This window comes from Macadamia integrifolia, chromosome 7, assembly GCF_013358625.1.
Source record: "Macadamia integrifolia cultivar HAES 741 chromosome 7, SCU_Mint_v3, whole genome shotgun sequence".
NCBI lineage: Eukaryota > Viridiplantae > Streptophyta > Magnoliopsida > Proteales > Proteaceae > Macadamia > Macadamia integrifolia.
Window position 1 is genome coordinate 27,883,518 of NC_056563.1, and position 17,284 is coordinate 27,900,801.

General features: G+C 36.4%; 1 protein-coding gene across 1 annotated transcript; it reads right to left on the reverse strand.

Annotated features, from left to right (window-relative positions):
* Window positions 1-9,219: 9,219 nt before the first annotated feature.
* Window positions 9,220-10,158, reverse strand: LOC122084874. The gene has a single exon (XM_042653295.1). It carries the CDS (start codon window positions 10,156-10,158, stop codon window positions 9,220-9,222), a length of 939 nt encoding a protein of 312 aa, XP_042509229.1.
* Between the last annotated feature and the right edge of the window lie 7,126 nt (window positions 10,159-17,284).

A 17,284-nucleotide genomic window follows, 5' to 3' on the forward strand; every position in this document is an offset into this window, starting at 1 on the left:
TTTTACCTTACCTGTGGATCCATACAAATTGAATCAGTATCGGGGATTGATCTCGATAGATACCAATCCAATCTAAGTGATGGAGACTAATCTCATCTGATTTTTAGAACCATGGTAATTAGTAGGGAAACACAATGACTTCATCATAAAGTATGGCAAAAAAAAAAAAAAAAAAATCTACTGATGAGAAGGATGTGCACAACCATGTATCATTCTGAAACTTTATAGAACTTATGTTACCATGGAGTGAAATTAGACCAGCTTGTCTTACACATTCTGAACAAGACCTTGCGAACAAGGAAGTCAACAATCCTAAAACTTTGTCCTACAAATTAAATAATAAATAAGATGATAAAAGCACAAAATCATGGACTACATAGTAGAAGCTTGAAAAGGAATTGAAGAAGTTGGGTGACGTTAAGAGAGGACGTTGACGTTCAGAATGTGAATTTAAAATCAAAATTGTTTATCATAATTGAATTGAGTTATTTACATAGAATTCATGATGTTGTTTAATAAATTATTTGATTTTGGTTTTAAAATTGAAACAAAAAACATTAAAAAAAAAATCATTTAACAAAAATTATTTGAATAAATAATTTGATTTTGATTCTACCTCAAAAATCTTCTATTGAATCATTTACACCAAAATCCAACTATTCAACATCCTTAGTTGTCATAGTTTTGAAAATGCGTTTAGGTTGGAAGGAAGACCCCGATGAGAGAGGGAGAGAGATGATCAGTAGTTGAGGAGTTGTGTGTTGTGAGATTTAAGATTTGAAGACGAAATGGAATGGATGGGATGGAGAAAGCTGGTGGCGACAAATATATATGTATGTGCAAGTGAGTGAATTGCTTGGAATTCTCATGGCCAACACAATCATATGAAACATCGTACCACTGACCCTCAAGGGTCAGGCCACCATCATCTTTCACAATCAATGACACATTTTTTTCGCTGGTAGCCCCCCACCCTCTCTCTCTCTCTCTGGAAAATTTGTTCATCGTACATGAAAACGTCGCTCCTCGAACAGATAGTCAAACTCCACAATGGTTTCAAATATGGCCTGGTATTAGTTGTATCGGATTGATATCGACTGAAACTGATTCTCAATCCCTGATTAATCTGAATCGGTGTTTCATATCGTTTCAAGGGTAAAATAATAAAAAAATAGTATTTTTTTTAGAAAAAACAGAGGTAAAATGGACAAATACCCACTGATACATTTCCAACTCGAAGAAAGCCTCGGAGAAAACAAAAAGTCAACTAAGCCCTCACTTATTTCGTTTTTGGGATGAAGAAGAGAATCTCCGTCACCCCACCCACTACAAGCAACTCAAATCAACACGAAAACTCTGTCTTGGTATTCATTCCCCTTGCTTTGTGTCAATTCCCTGCCAAGCATCCCTTTTGCACTCGGGGGTGTAACCGTGACATTCTCTACCACCCACATGCAAGGACCTAGGAACGTAGTTCTAGTTAGGTGTTAGTTTTTGGGTTCCATGGTTCCTGACATACTTGGTTTAGTTCATGGGAGCGGCTTTCGCACTTTCCCTGCCCAATTATTAGTAAGCTAATCTATGAGCACTATTGCGCGTTAATGATCTACGACCAACCTTTTCTTGCTACTGAGCTATGACCACTCTCCCCCGGTGGTCGAGCTGATTTACCGCTGATGCCCCTATTGAGTTTTGGTTTAATTGTTGGTGCAAGATGCTAATACCGATACCATCCCCTGAATCTTTGAATTCCACCCTCTCTTGGTGGTACATGATGGAGAGCCATCCATGATTCCATGTATCTTAAATCTTACCGAAGAGAATGTTAGGTAGCCATATTTACTGCAAAAAAAAAAAATATAAATATATATATGAAGAAGATGGTCTATCTGTGCAAGAAAGTGGCCCATATGTGTATGGAATCTTTTGCTGGCGCCACATTCCTTTCAGGAAAGCAAGGCAATTGTCGGTTTCCAATTTTTGGGACCTTTTCTCTTTCAGTTTCAGCTCCCTTACACCGATCTTTTTGGGTAGCGCAATTGATTGGTGGAGTTATTATTTGGGGAAAAGATTATTAGATAGGTCTACAAGTGACTTGGTAGCTAACAATTAAATTTGATGGGTGTGGATTTGTCTCAATTATACAATTCATCGTTTATGAATTTTTTCTTTGATTTTTCAATGATTTCAGTTGAATTTGCCTTTTAGATTATTTAAACTTCTTTTAATTATATGTATTATAGAGGCCGTGAGGATGTTGAATTGAACTGAAAATTTAATCATGTATAAATGATGATGTAATTAGCCAATGGTGTGTAGTAACTTTGTAGCAATTACCAATGGTGTGCAGGAGCTTCGTCCCCCTATTAATATTATTTGGCACATTTTTTATGAAGTATATACAACTTTTCTAATAGATCCCTAGTTACGCCAACCATGACTCCTACCTGGTTGCCACGCCAATTTATACCATGTGGAATGAGGATATATCAGTTACGATAGATGCGTGTTTAGGAAATGATCTTGATTAACCAAATGTCAACTTTCATATTCAAATTCATTTTTTACCTGTTAATGTATGTCCATAAATTTCCACGTTAATCTGTACACCCTTTAAACAGTCTAGAAATTTTAAATACTTCATTATACCATATAGCAAATTTTGTTTGGATTAAAACTTGACATACAAGTAGAGGACTTGAAGATCTACATTCCACCAACATTTAGCCTTATAGAACTTAGCACATGGCAGATAAGTACACCAATTAGATATTCCTTCTTGGCTGAGCTAATAAGAAAACCTGCTCCCATTCTATTAAGTGGTCTTTCAAATTATTAATTTTTTATGTGTAAGATGATTCAAAACTAAGAAACATACACCAAACATATATGCAAACCAACAACACTAAAAAAACAAAAAACAAAAACACTAATAAAGGACATCATGCCCCCACCAAGGAGGGAATCATGTAGGTGCCTGTTTTGTCCAATAACAATGTATGAATGTTGTGATTTGATAGTTAAAGTGTAGAAACAATCTCTCAACATTATTGGGGTAAGGCTACTTAGATCTCACCCCCTTGGACTGCCCACATGCAGGAGCCTCGTGCACCGGGTACGCCTTTTTAAACAACAATATTTGCATTCACTTATTCCAAAAAAATATATATTCTTAGGTCTTATTAGTCTAAATTATATCATATAAAAGAAAAAGGAGAAGTGATTCTCTGTCCAGGAGCGTGGCTTCTGCCAATGCCCCAGGATAAAGTTTTTTTTCGTTATTTCAAAAGAAAAGAGAGAGAGAGAGAGAGAGAGAGAGAGAGAGAGAGAGAGAGAGAGAGAGAGTTCCATTTCTCAATCTATTATTTGTGTGGGACCATTCCATGTGGGATGTCAAAATTGGGCTGTTTTCACTTAATGATAATTTTTTAGCTAACAAGACTCTTAATGAAAAGTTTGATAGAGAATTGACATAAAGTTTCTCTCTATTATGCCTCTTGTGATAATGGAAATCTCTCAAAGGAAAGGAACCTAACAGAGAACATTCAAATCTTCAACATCAGGCACAAGGTTCTTTTTATAGGTAAGCCATGAGGAGATTTTACAATATAAAGCAAAAGATAAAAATGGTTCTGTAAATAAACATCATAATTATTTTTAGATTTTTTTTCCCTTAATTGATCCTAAAGCGCAGTAGGAATTAAGTACTTATTATAACACCTAATCAAGTTTCATAGTGGAAAAAGTTATATAGATTTATTTTGTAGATACACATGATAAATAAATGTAATTACTGAAATACCCTTAAATACTCTTTCTATTCATGAAATTGATTAGCTGAATCATCTAGGAGTTAGGCAATTATTTTACCCAACTCCTCTTTGGTTATATGTGAAGTGAAATGAAAAATTTACCCCAAAAAAAAGTGAAATGAAAAATAATAATTCAAAAAAGAAGGAAGAAAAATAATACAAAAAGGGTCAATAAAAATTGGATTTTTAAAAATTTTATTAGCAATTATGCATTCAAAAAGAATAGTTGCTCTAGATAAAATATTATCCACCAAATAGAAACATATTGATTCACAATAATTTCCATTACAATCAAACACATGGAACTTGGTTTTCAATGTAAAATGTGTTGATTTGTTCTATATTCAATTATGGAAAAATAATTCTACCTAATCTCGTGACCCTTGTACTCAGACACAAGTGCCATTAATTTTCATAATTTAGAATTTGAAGAATTTTTTCTCTTAATTTATCTTTTAGTCTTACGCTAACACTCTAGATAGCTAAACATCAGGTAAGGGGAGGTCCAAAATCAATGGATGAAAATTAATATTTGCATATGCCTAATGTACATTTCTTCACAAAAAGTGATGAAAAGAGATGTATTTTATGCCCAAAAATAAGAAAAAGAAATATTAATATAGGCTGGCTGGAAAGGGTCAGCATCCTTATGATGTGGATCTTCTTTTGATGCGGATTTTCTTTTCTTTTTCTTAGGATTGGAACTGTAAACAATCATGGAAATAATCCCTTTTATGGAACACTTGAAATTGTGAAAGGTGGCTTTGAATTCAATGAAACTACGATTAAAATTGGATCGGATTGAAAAGAGGCTGATCCCATTTCGGTCCATGATTTGGATCGGGCTGGTCCAGGTATGAAAACTGTCCAAAAATCTATGGGTCAATTCAAGGGTCGATCCAAGCCGACCAATATGGACTTTGGCTTATGGGGTTGTAGTACAAAAGTATTAAACTAAGGCTATGTCTGGTTGCAGGGGAAATTAAAAGAAAACAAAAACGAAAACTTTAAACGTAAAAAGAAATTTTTTTAATCATTACCCATGTGTTTATCATTAACCCTAAATCATCCACATCTAATTATAAAAATTCATTTTACTTTGGGATTTGAAAAAGATTTACATCTAAAAAATATCATTAATCTTCAGCATTGAGATGCTTAACGCATCCGTTCTAGTTTATTGCACTGCAATCAAAGGTGCTTTGGCTGCGGTGCATGCTCTACTCCGGTTGCCAAAATTCGCTAAAGAAATCAAATGTTTATGAAACGTTTAATGCACTCTACCAATGCTGCATTTGGGTGCAATCAGCGGGCGAAGCATCTCAGTCTTAGCGCACTCCTGCATGGAGTCTTGTGTGGAATGGAATGCAAAGAAGGGACACAGAGAAAGTTACCAAGTTATATCACACGGCGAAGCCTGATCCCCATAATGGAGCAGTCTGTTAAGAAATTTAAGTAGTTTATACACTTATGTTGGGTACTGATTATAAAGTTTCCTTCTTAAGTTTGAATTTTTTTATTTTCCTTTTCCTTCAATTCCCCTTGCGGCCAAACGGAACCTAAGAAATGAGACAAACGAAAACTTCTCCCTTGGACAAAAACTGGCCCATTTAAACTAGCCTAACGAGCAATCTGATGGGCCGGCCTATTTAAAGATCACTTGCTTCTTTGGCATTGGAGGTCCAGCAAGGCCTGCACTTGCCCTAATACCGGTCAGGTGGGTAGCTGGGCCTTAAATTATTACTTCTTAGGAGTAGCTGGCCTTGGAATATGACTTCATTAAAGAGCCTAGAGGCCCACAAAGGACCAGATAGTTGTGTCCAATCTTTGTGGATAATATGAGGACATGTTTCATTTGGAGCACGTATATACATGTCATTACTACTCTACCACCCATTCTTGCCCATTGCAAGAGAAGTAAGCAGGTTCAACCAAAAAAAAAACAAGAGAAGTAAGCAGGCCACGCTTGGGCCCAACCAAGTTGGCCCACCCAAACCAGTTGGCAGCAGTCTTTATTGGGCTGGGCCTGATCAAAGGGAGATGAGCATACCAAACAATGTTGGCATTGGTTAGCCCCACCATAAGATGGGCCAGATGGCCTCTGAAAATTGTTATGTTCAATTACCATTATTTTGAACGACAGCAAGGCAACAAGAAGACAATAATGGGACATCATGAGCTAAGCCAGCCCACATTACATATTCCCACTTGTGGCCTTCTTTCTCTTTGGATATATTAGGCTGTTCACGACCAATAGCTTAACCTAATGGTGACGGTTTCAATTTGAAAAGTTAACGCCGAGGGGAGGAGGTTGTGAGATCGAACTCTATCATATGATATGGAAGTGGATGGTTATGTGTAAGAATAAATAGCCATTGACCCTACCAGCGCACAATAGGTTTGTCATTGACCAGCAGTACTCAGTAAGATAGTAGACAAAAAAAAAAGGGGAGGATATCTTTGGCTGTTCCGCTTTGCTAAAATAAGAATGATGAAGCCTTAGGGTGTTAAAGTTCAACTTGAACTGGTTAGACTGACCTAAAGCAATTGGTTCAGATTGGATCAAACCAAAAAATATTTGTTTGGTTTTTGTTGGGGTTTTGTGGAACCTATAGGAATAAATATCAAACCAGATCAATTGAAAATTAAAAATAGACTGAATCTGATAAAAAAAAATTGAGACCGGACTTATAGTAATCTGATAAGAAACCGAAAATTAAACTGCTTAGAAAACCAGAACTTTCCTATTGATTTCCTTAAGTAAATTTGAAACCAGATTGGACCAAACTTGAAGTTACGTGATTATAACCCAATTAGAAATTAAATCAAACTGGACCAAAACCAAAAGAACCGATTGACATCCTTAGATGTGGAGATGGGTTCCGTATAGACTTTGTGAATGTTATGAAATAATGGGATGGGGACCAAACTTCATGTTCTTTCTAATCTCAGAGAGAGAGAGAGAGAGAGAGAGAGAGAATCTGGTGCCCAATGGAACAGCAAATGATTTTTTTTTTTGGTGCAAAATGAAACAGCAAATGATCAATCGATAATACAACTCAACCAGAGGGGGTGTATCCACAATTTCGCTGGTCCAACCAAAAAAATTATAGAAACATAAAGAGGATAGAAGTGATAAACTGATCATTAAATCATACACCCCCACTCAAAGCCCTTTTCCTAAGTCCTATCCAAACCAACACCACCACCGGTCCACCACAACTGCCTTAGTTTGCTTTTGTCTCCTTGAACAGCGAAATAAAGAAAAGCCAAACAACTTATTGGTTGTTAATTTATTTTGGGTTCTTTTGTTGTTCTTCTTCTTCTCTATTTTGTCTTTCTATATTATTGTCAAATAAGAATGATGAATTATTGAAAATGATTTGTTAATTGATTCCAAGATCTAGGAGTTTATTGGCTACGTGGATAGCATTTCTCAAATGTGTTTCCTGATGGAACCCAAAATCACGAATTTTGAAATTCTAGTTTTATCTTGTATCTCTCTTGGATCAACTAATATAACATGATTCGGAACAAGTTTTTAAAGTTCATACATGTAAATATTAAAGTTTTCCATTGTAAGAAAGTAATGCTCCATTTGTTAGTCATTCAGTTCCAGAAACAACATTTTGTGACAAAAACAAAATTTTTTTATTTCTGTGTCAAAATGTTGTATTAAAACAAATAAAATTATGTTTAGTGAACTAACAATGACCCTAGTTGTTCCCTTTTTTTTTTTTTTTTTTTTTTTTGTATTTAGAACAAATTGAACAGAATAAGGTTCATCATTCCATCATTTTGAGTTTCTAACGGTTTTTTTTTTTTTATATATATTTTAATATATATAAAAAAAAAAAAAAAAAAAGAACTGAAAAAGACCAAGTTAACATCAAACGCTTTATTCCATTTTTTTATTCTCATAAAACAGGCAAACATTAGAAACATTTTTCTAAATATCTACCAAACGCAGTCTAAGCAATTGTTTTTTTTTTTTTCTTTTGTTTCTTAGTTTTTTATTTTTTGTAAGCATTATCCTTAGGAGGTGCCTTTGGATTCTAAGTATGCACCAATGACGAAAAAGGAAAAAAAAAAAACACACAAGATGGCGTCAGTGTTTAGAACCACTTTTGGAAAGAGGTCATCCCTAATTTTGAGCCTTACCACCCTCCATTGAGTGAAGGGTAGTTTAGTAAAGATACAGGATGACCGTTGGACTGGCTGCCTTCACGTGAGTCCAAAAGACAGTAAAGGATGGTTTAGGAAATAAGTTCCAAATTCGTTGGTGTTATTTCCGATGATCTTACTACGTGAATTTTGATTGAATAAAAACAAATCTTCCCACGTGGAGGATCCCATGACCGTTGGGCTGGCTGCATTCCGAATACTTTCCCTACCCTCGTGTCTCCGCAAGGAATTGCTCAGATGGCAACACTCTCGTATCCTCAGAGAGTGACACGTGGATTTACATTATTCCAATGAAGCGACAACAAGTGTTTGGAGTTAAGAATTTTAAATCATAGAATAACGTAAGAATTATACCCATTGGGTAATGGGTGGAGTATTTAAATTAAGATTGAGACTCACCTCGCCAATGAAGTGGCAACACCTTTTCAAAAAACACTATTCCTACAATCACGTAATTAATGACGTCATCATCATTTATTTTATTAGTTTGGGTAACCTGCAAAGTATAGCCGACTAAAATTAATTATGAAAACTCTGTCTTTAAATAGGATTCTTATTTTCACCCAGAAAAAAAAAAAAAGGATTCTTATAAACGAAAGCACCGTTAGGATTACAATGTCTTCTTGTGTTCGTCGCTTGTACAAACGGATTGATTTCAAGAGGCCATCATCAGGCCATCAATCCCAACAAACTGGAGTATCCATGCGTGGTTTAAAAGAAAACATTTTTTTTTAATTGTTATATGGATATTTTAATAAATTATTTGATTTGAATTTTGTGATTTTCATCTTTTCAATCCTAAAACAAATTTTACCGTGGTTGTAAATCTTTTTATCCAATCATGATAAATCTTTATATGCAATGTGTGGTTGTATGTTTGTAATTTTCATTTGTTTTTATTGAAAATAAATTTATTATTTGTGCGATTGTACATCTAACACTTATCTTATTTTTTGTCATTACATGAATTGAAAGAGATATATTTAAAAGCAAAAGAGACATGTGTGTTAAATGTTAACCAATACGAGCACATGATACGAGAACAAAGGACAACAAAGAAATAACCGTAGCAAAAAGATAACTAAATGATTTTTCTTTCACGAAAGGGTCATTTACATAAAATCACAACTGTACACCGTTATACTTCTCTTCTCAGGAAGAAGAAGAAGAAATTGGTAAGTGTTGCATAGCATGATCATATCCTTTTTTTCATTATCTTTAATTAGTATTGAGTTAGAACGTTGAGCAGTGAAACTCTGGTGTTGATTAAACTCCTAAACACTTTCTCAGTCCCACTCTCGATCCCTCCGATACAATCGTCCAACGCTTGCAATCTTCTCAATGTCATCCTCATCACCTCTTCATCTCCCTTTTTTCTCAATAACTGTAGGCTCTGCACTTCGGCTTCCTCAAACTCCCTAATTCCCTTCTGTTTCTTGATTTTCTGAGTTTTTCTCGACAATCTCCATCCCGTCATCATCCATGATCCGGGCGCAGATGACGATGAAGACGACGAGATTCCATTAAAGAGTGCTACGGAAACCGAAACCGTGACCTGGGTCACGTCTCTTAGAATAGCTGCCAACTCAGCATCAGAATCCGATGACATTGCCGGCGCCGACCACTTACCGATGCATCGGACGACTGACGCAAGCTTTCTCATATCTTTGTCCTTCCTGTTACAGGCTTTCACGTAGGAGACCATCTTGGATTCGTCCCTCCTCCTTATGGCCACTTGAGCTGTTAACTGTTGTTCTTTGAGGGCCAGGAGTGCAATTCGGAAGATGCCGTAGACGTCGACGAAGCGGAGGAAGTCTTCCAGTAGGTTCTCGACCCAGTCAGATCGACGGCGGAGGGACTCTTGCGTCTGGGGAAGATGGAGGAGATCGTCAAGGCAGTGTTGTAGGTTCTTGAGGTGGGTCAAGCCGTCGCATAGGCAGGCTGATGTGGAGACTCCGGTGGTGGTGGTGGTGGTGGTGGTGGCGGCGTTTAATTCTGATTCCCATCTCCTAAGATCGTCGATCTTATCCTTGAGCTGGGAGAGCAACGGGTGAGATTTACATGGGAGGCTGATGGATCTGACGTGGTAGGATTTCTCCGCCAGTGTTGGGCGTCTCGGACTTGGCGTGGAAAACGAGAGTGAACGACGAAACCCAACCATCTTTTTCTGTTTTTTGGGTTTCTCTAGAACTTGTTTGCTTTGGTTTTGGTGAGAGACTGAGAATGGAAAGGAAATGAGGGTGGTGGGTTTATAAAGGGACTAACTGGAGTAGTCCTCAAGCTACTTGGATCGTCAGATGAGCTGAAATGAGATCTTGGCCGTTAATTTGTTTTTCTCTGGAGTTTTGCTCACGTTAATATAATAATAAAAGGTTCGCACACGAGGGGGTTGGGGACCAAGGAGAGAGAGAGAGAAGGTTAAGACTTAAGAACGTAGAAGGAGTGAAGGGAGATGGATCGATGATTGATCCATTGATGAAGGGTGGGGCGCGTCCCATTTTGTATTGCTCGAGGAGGAAGAGCTTCTTTGGTTGAAAGTCTAGGAGGGGACACAACGTGGGTGTGACACCCTGGCATCTCTCACTTCCGTGCAAAGAAGATTCTCTCTCATTACTTGGGAGCACATAACCAAGTAATACCAACAGTTGACAGCTGGTTAGGTGACCTAACCATCGTGAGTCTAAACGATTGGCAGTCTCATACGGTGTGTGTGTGTAAATGTTACGAGGACTGTGAGGTGGACCAGGGAGTAGTGAGTAGATAGTCTCTACTCAATGCCAGCAGCCATCGATAAGGTGCTAACTGTGGATTCTGCGTGAACGTAGTCGTACTCCTACCATCGGATCCGGTTCTTCGCTTTAATGTTCATCTCCATGTTGATCCATAATCATCTCCACAAACATCATGTGATAAGGTAATGATTCAACAGTTTAAGAAAAACATGAAAAACAAAACGTTAAGAACCGTTGAATCTTCATCTCAACACATGACACATGACGTTAATTCAAATAAATATGGAGAAGAGCTGGATAATGGAACATGAATAATTATTTTTTAATTATTTTAAGGGAAACCGTTAGCAGTAGTTTTGCACTCTTGTCTATACATCTAATAATACTTTATTCGCTACTACTGACGTCATTTTCATCACCGTTATGACGACTGAGAAACCAAAGATCAGGTCACCGTTAACAGATTTACGTTTTTGGTATAAAGCTTGGGGCCAAAACCCAACTACTCAGCTTCAACTCTTGCACCAGGAAAAAAATAAAATTCAAGTCGTTGGTGTTCACAATTTTTGAATACGTTTAGCTAGAGGAAACTTTGTAAGTTGTTATCCATAACTTCTCCTTTGGCATTCAATATATGCTAGTTTAATAGTTTCACTTCAAAAAAGGTTCAAACGTTCTTTATAGTAATTTTTTTTTTTTTTTAATGAGAGTAATTGTTTCATTTCTTATATATACTCGAAAAATGTGGATGATAATTAGATATTTTGATAATGACATAATGATATGTTATTTTTAAAATATTTTTGAAAACTAGTTTACACTCGAATCATAAACAACTTGCAGAAATAAGAGAAGGAACAATTAAAAAAAAAAATGTCAAGTTCAAGACACATATCCAGGTCTTTGTAAGAGTGTATGAATGACACACATATAGAGGTGTTATTCAATACTCTCATTGTTAAAAGCCTCATGCATGCCTAGAAGAATAAAAGAAGATGATTGTTTGTCATCCGACTGGTGATCTTTGTCCCCACTGATGATTCCCATACTCAACCCTTTCTTTCTAAAGGAGATGTGGTTCATTACATTGAAGGGGGCTAAGAAATATCAAAAGTTTTTCTGATTAGAAAATTTTGGAGAACAAGATAAAAGATAGTATCTGGAGAGTTGAGTGAGGCTCTAGGGCTCAACAACACCTCAACAAATTATCCCCACCACCGAATTCTACTTTTGTAAATGATCGAAGGCCAATCCCTTCTCCTGGATATTTACACACTCTCGTCACCTTACTCATCACTGTTTGACTTATGGTAAATCGCTTAGCTCTACATACTACTCCATTGTCTGCTTGAGTCAATGAAGAGGCCATTGGTAGACAACTCAGTAAGGACGTCAACAATATTCATCTATGGAGAACAATTTCAGTTCTTAATTAGAAATTACAAGTGGTCGTGGTTGTGAGGAGAAGAAGAATTGCTGACTCGCATTGTTTATGATCATGTACAAAAAGTCCCATTCAAACTATATTACCCAAAAGAGCATGGAGGCAGGACCACTCTTTTTAAAATTGTGAAAGTCTTCCTTCATCCATATGGGAAAGGATAATTCATTCTCTATTCGTGAAGTGATTCCATGATTGGTTTACCCCCAACAAAAAAAATATTCCTATTACTGGATTTTTAGGTTAACATTACATTCCCACTCCTATTAGGGAGTCATATCTATCCTTCCCTTTGGCAATACAATGGTACATGATATCAATACTTAGGTGAAAATATTGTCTTTTAAAATTGATCAAAGTAAAGATTCCACAAATAGTTAACTAATCTAAGTAGATACAGGAACAAAAATTGAGAAAACCGTGACAAAATACATGACGATGAGGATGATAAGATTGATGAAGAGAAAATTGGCTGGTGGAACTAGTGTTTAAAAACAGCTAAAAGAGAGTAATGACAAGCTCTAATCAATAAAATGTAAAATAGGTGTATATAATAAGATTAAATTAATCTAATTAATGCATTTGGTGAACATGTGAGTCATGTAGACTCCATGTCACGCAGCATGACCCTTGAGAAGCCTTCAGGCTAGGCTTCTCAAGGGTCATTTCATTCATTTGTCACTTCTTGTCCCAACTCTATCTCTACCTTTATCATCACTCATTCTTAATTTATTATTATTATTTTAATTATGCAAATAGGTTCACGTTCAGTATGGTCCAAATTAAGCAGTCCACTAGTCTATTGGGTCTAGGAGGGACTAGGGAAGAGGGAACAGGGAGTGAAGAGTTACGCCTAAACATCATAAGAAATGAGAAATTTGACCAGACTCAAGAGCTTGGGGACATGACAGATAGGGTGTTTTTAAGCTAAAAGTTGCAGGTTTTGACTTTAAAACTAACCATAAAATATGTGCCACTGTCTAAGTCAAATGACCCCTTTCCATGTCCAGATTCCAGACCCTAGTAATGTCAAAAGGAAGAGAGGAAAAAAAAAAAAAAAACCTAGGTAGTGAATAGCCATCAAACAAAATTTTTTTAATAAATAAAAAATAAATTAAAACTTAAGGAAAGGAAAAAATTACAAGGAAAAAATGACTATAGATTTTAGGTTGTGTTCATATGCATTCGCGGACTAAATCTTGGGTTTAATACGCATGTTGAAATATAATTTTTTTGTTTCAGATTGCATTATAGATTTAGAATATATTCGGAGAATGCATACTAAACACAACCTAAAGACAAGAGAATTGAACTTTACATATATAGTAGTTAGATCCAACTAGCTAACTTTCGGGGCTTAGAGAATCCGAAGAATCCCTCAAATGAAGAGCGATTTGGAATAGATGAATGCATGATTGGATATAGATGTATCTATAACAAGTTGTGCAGGTACTTTATACTAATACCGATATTAGAATTAATTGACCATATATCAGGTTGGATTGGTCTAGTTCCGGATCAAACAACCCACTTGTGGATCATATTGATCCATATCGGCATTAGGTCAGATCGATACAATTCCATACTTGGTGCTGCCATTCCAGAACAAAATTGGATTGAAATCAGGGACATCCGATCCAAACTCTTGAACCTAGCTTAACTCCACCATTTATCATATGATCCCCCAAAACAAATCATGTCGATGAGGATGATAAGATTAATGTAAAGGAAATTGGCTGGTGGAACTAATGTTCAATAACAGATAAAAGAGAGTGATGACAAGCTCTAATCAATAAATGTAGATTAGAACTTTGGAGTATATAAGATTAGTTTAATATAATTAATGCATTTGGTGAACATGTGAGTCATGTAGACTCCACGTCACGCATGACCCTTCAGCCTAGGCTTTCAAGGTTCATTTCATTTATATGATGATTCTTATCATTCATTTCAACACGTCATCTTGTCCCAACTCTCTCTACCTCTTCCTGTTCCTCTATCATCACTCATTCTTAATTAATTAGTTAACTAATTTTAACTTTTTTTCTTTTCAAAAATATTAAATGGTTTCACGTTCAGTCTGGTTCAAAGTGGTCCAATATTCCATTGGGATGGGGAGGGAAGGGGAGTTAAGAGGTATGCTCAAACCTCATGACATATGCGAAATGAGACGAGTGTAGGTTTGGGGACATGACAGATAAGAGTGACCACAGAAATTGTGGGGGAGGAACCGCAACTCATTCGCACGTGTTTTTAATCTAACAGTCGTAGGTTTTGACTGTAGAATTCACCATAAAATAAATTCCCTAGTTTGAGTCGTTGTCCCTAACCTATCCAGATTCTAGAAGGTGTAGAAGGGGAGGGGAAAAGAAATGATTTTAGGTAGTAAGGAACTAGGGATAAAACTTTAGGTTATTTTGGGTGTTGAACGTTTTTTGAAATTTTTTTTTTTCTTATTTTAGAATGCATTTCAGATCCAAAATTTATTTTAAGAATACATATCAAACACAATCAAAAGATGATAGCCAGAGCTTTACCTATATGGTAGTTAGATCTGATTAGCTAACTCTCACGCTTCACGTTGCATGGGATTCAGATGCAAAGAGTTCCTCAAGTGGAGCAGATTTTAAATTAAATGAGTGTATGATTATTGGGTATGGATGTATAATAAGTTGTGTAGATCGTAAATACTATAGAGTAGTACAATCGATAGTCATATTGATACTGTTAGTGCTGATCTTTGCTTCTTTGTTTAGAGCTTTATGTTCTTCCTCCAGGTGAGCTGAGATCTACACACACATAAGTTAAGCAATCAGTCCAGAGTTTCCTCTAGGTGGAAGACTCCGATTCTTAAGTCAGTCCTTAATCAAAATGAAACTAATCTCTCTTCTGAAAAGTGCATACCTGTCTCAGGGGTCTCGTACCCTTTATATAGTGGTGTTGAGCTCCCTTCCTATTGGCTAGCTGTCCCACTTGAAGCTGAGCTGTCTTTCTTTATAACGGTTAACTCAACCATGGTTTATCTCTAGTTGACTAACCGCCTCTGGTTTGGTTCACGGGGTGCCTTTGGAAAGGTATGGAATCTTTCCCCTCAACTGTGTTTGTGGTCCTTTATCTGTGATTGCACACTTGGTCGTGTGATCGAGTCGCGTGGTCAGTGGTCTCATATATTATGGTATATCAGATACCAATGCCGATTATGAATCAATCATCTCAAACACAACAACAACAACAATAATAATTTCAGTCTTGTCTCAACTTAATGGGATTGACTACATAAATCGAAGCAAAACAAAGTAGGTATACTAAGGTCAAAATATAGAAATGGTATATATTTATTAGGAGTATATATATATATATATATATATGGCAAATATGTGAGTCATGTAGACTGGACATCACACCTCACAACATTTATCACTAATATGATTCTCCCGTCATTTTAACACGTAGAGTGGTACTCCAACAGTCCAACCTCGTCAAGTTCTATCGTTCAATCATACTAAAATCTTTTTTTTTTTAAATAAAAATATTAAATTGGGTAATTTACATCAACCTCCCCTGGCATTTGTCAAAATTACATCATCCCCTTGAAAATTTGAAAAATTATATTTAAACTCAAAAAAATAACACTGTTAGCATCTTTGTATAGTCAGTCTGTTAAGTTATTGTGTTCAACATACCTCCACTTGGATCCAATTTCCAGTGAAGTCTTCTCAGGCGACAGTTTCCATTTCTTCTTTTTCGCTATATGTGTGTGTACTTCATCCAATTCATCATCAGACCCAAGTAGGTGCCATTGATCTCAACAGTAGTACCGGTTGTTTTAGCTCCAAGAGTACAAATTGCTTATACCCAACTATGTTTATCAGTATTCCAGTCGCCCCACTGTGCAAGGAGTTACCAGAGTTCTTAATCCAACAAGAAGAGGAAAAAAAAAAACCCCAATTCAACATCAAAATTAATGAGAGATTTTTGTCTCTCCATTTCTAATTTTACTCTTGATTTTTTAAAAGGGGTCAATCAAATCAGATGAAGGGAGTGTTGGGCTTATTGCAAGGCAAAGAGGGACTTTCATGGAGCAGACAAGCCGTCTTGGTTTGATGTCATCGACTTGAATCCCTTGCAAAGTAAGATGGTCAATTCTTCATTTCAAAAGACGATGAAAATAAGTTATTTCACTGATTAAAGCTAGAACTGATCAAGAACTTGGAAAGTTCACACAAATGGAAAAATTCATTTGGGCTTGGGAACCCAATCCCAAAATTCGACCCCTTTCAAAACCCTTACTACTTCATCAATCAATAGATCAATACTCAATAGATCTCTTCTTCATTCACCTAATAAACAAAGAAAGAAAAAGAACACACAAAATCTTGGGCTTCCAGAGACCTGTTGGTGATGGAATTTCCAGGGAGAACTATTGGGCCAATAATTTCAATTTTGAATGAGAAAACTCACTCTAGGTTCCCAATATTCAGAAATTAGATGGAGAATTAGTTCAATCCATAAGAACTCTACCACTTCCATGCCTAGTCCTCGTTTTTCTTGTGCATGTGTTTTTATTCTTAGGGCATCTGTGCAGCTGTTCACTGGAAGGACGATCGAAATCAATGTCCGAAAACAAATGAAGCAGTGATGACCTTTCTGTCGGATCCACAACAGTTGGTGTAATCCTCCGAGCGCTAGCTGATCTTGCATGATAGCTCAACATAGCACCACTCTCACGGTGGGAAGAAGAAGAAGGGTATTTATGTCATTTTAATTCTAAAACTAACACCTCTCTAACGGTGTCAACTTTATGGATTTAAATGTAATTACGGCAAACAACAGGGGAGATTGATATAAAAAATCCTATAAAATACATCCTTTTTTTAATACCACTATAAATGATTTCACGTTGAGAATGGTTCAAAGTAGGGGTGTAACGGGTCGGTCGGTGTCGGTTTCGGTGCGGTTTGGGTTCGGGTTGGTACCGGTTTGGATTTATTAGGTTCATTTCGGTTTGGATCGGTTTTTTAAACCGGTATGGAGCCATTAGGAAACAACCAAATGATGAATTGTTGAACTTCGATTTCTTAAATCGATTTGTAACCGGGTTGGTTTTTATTTTT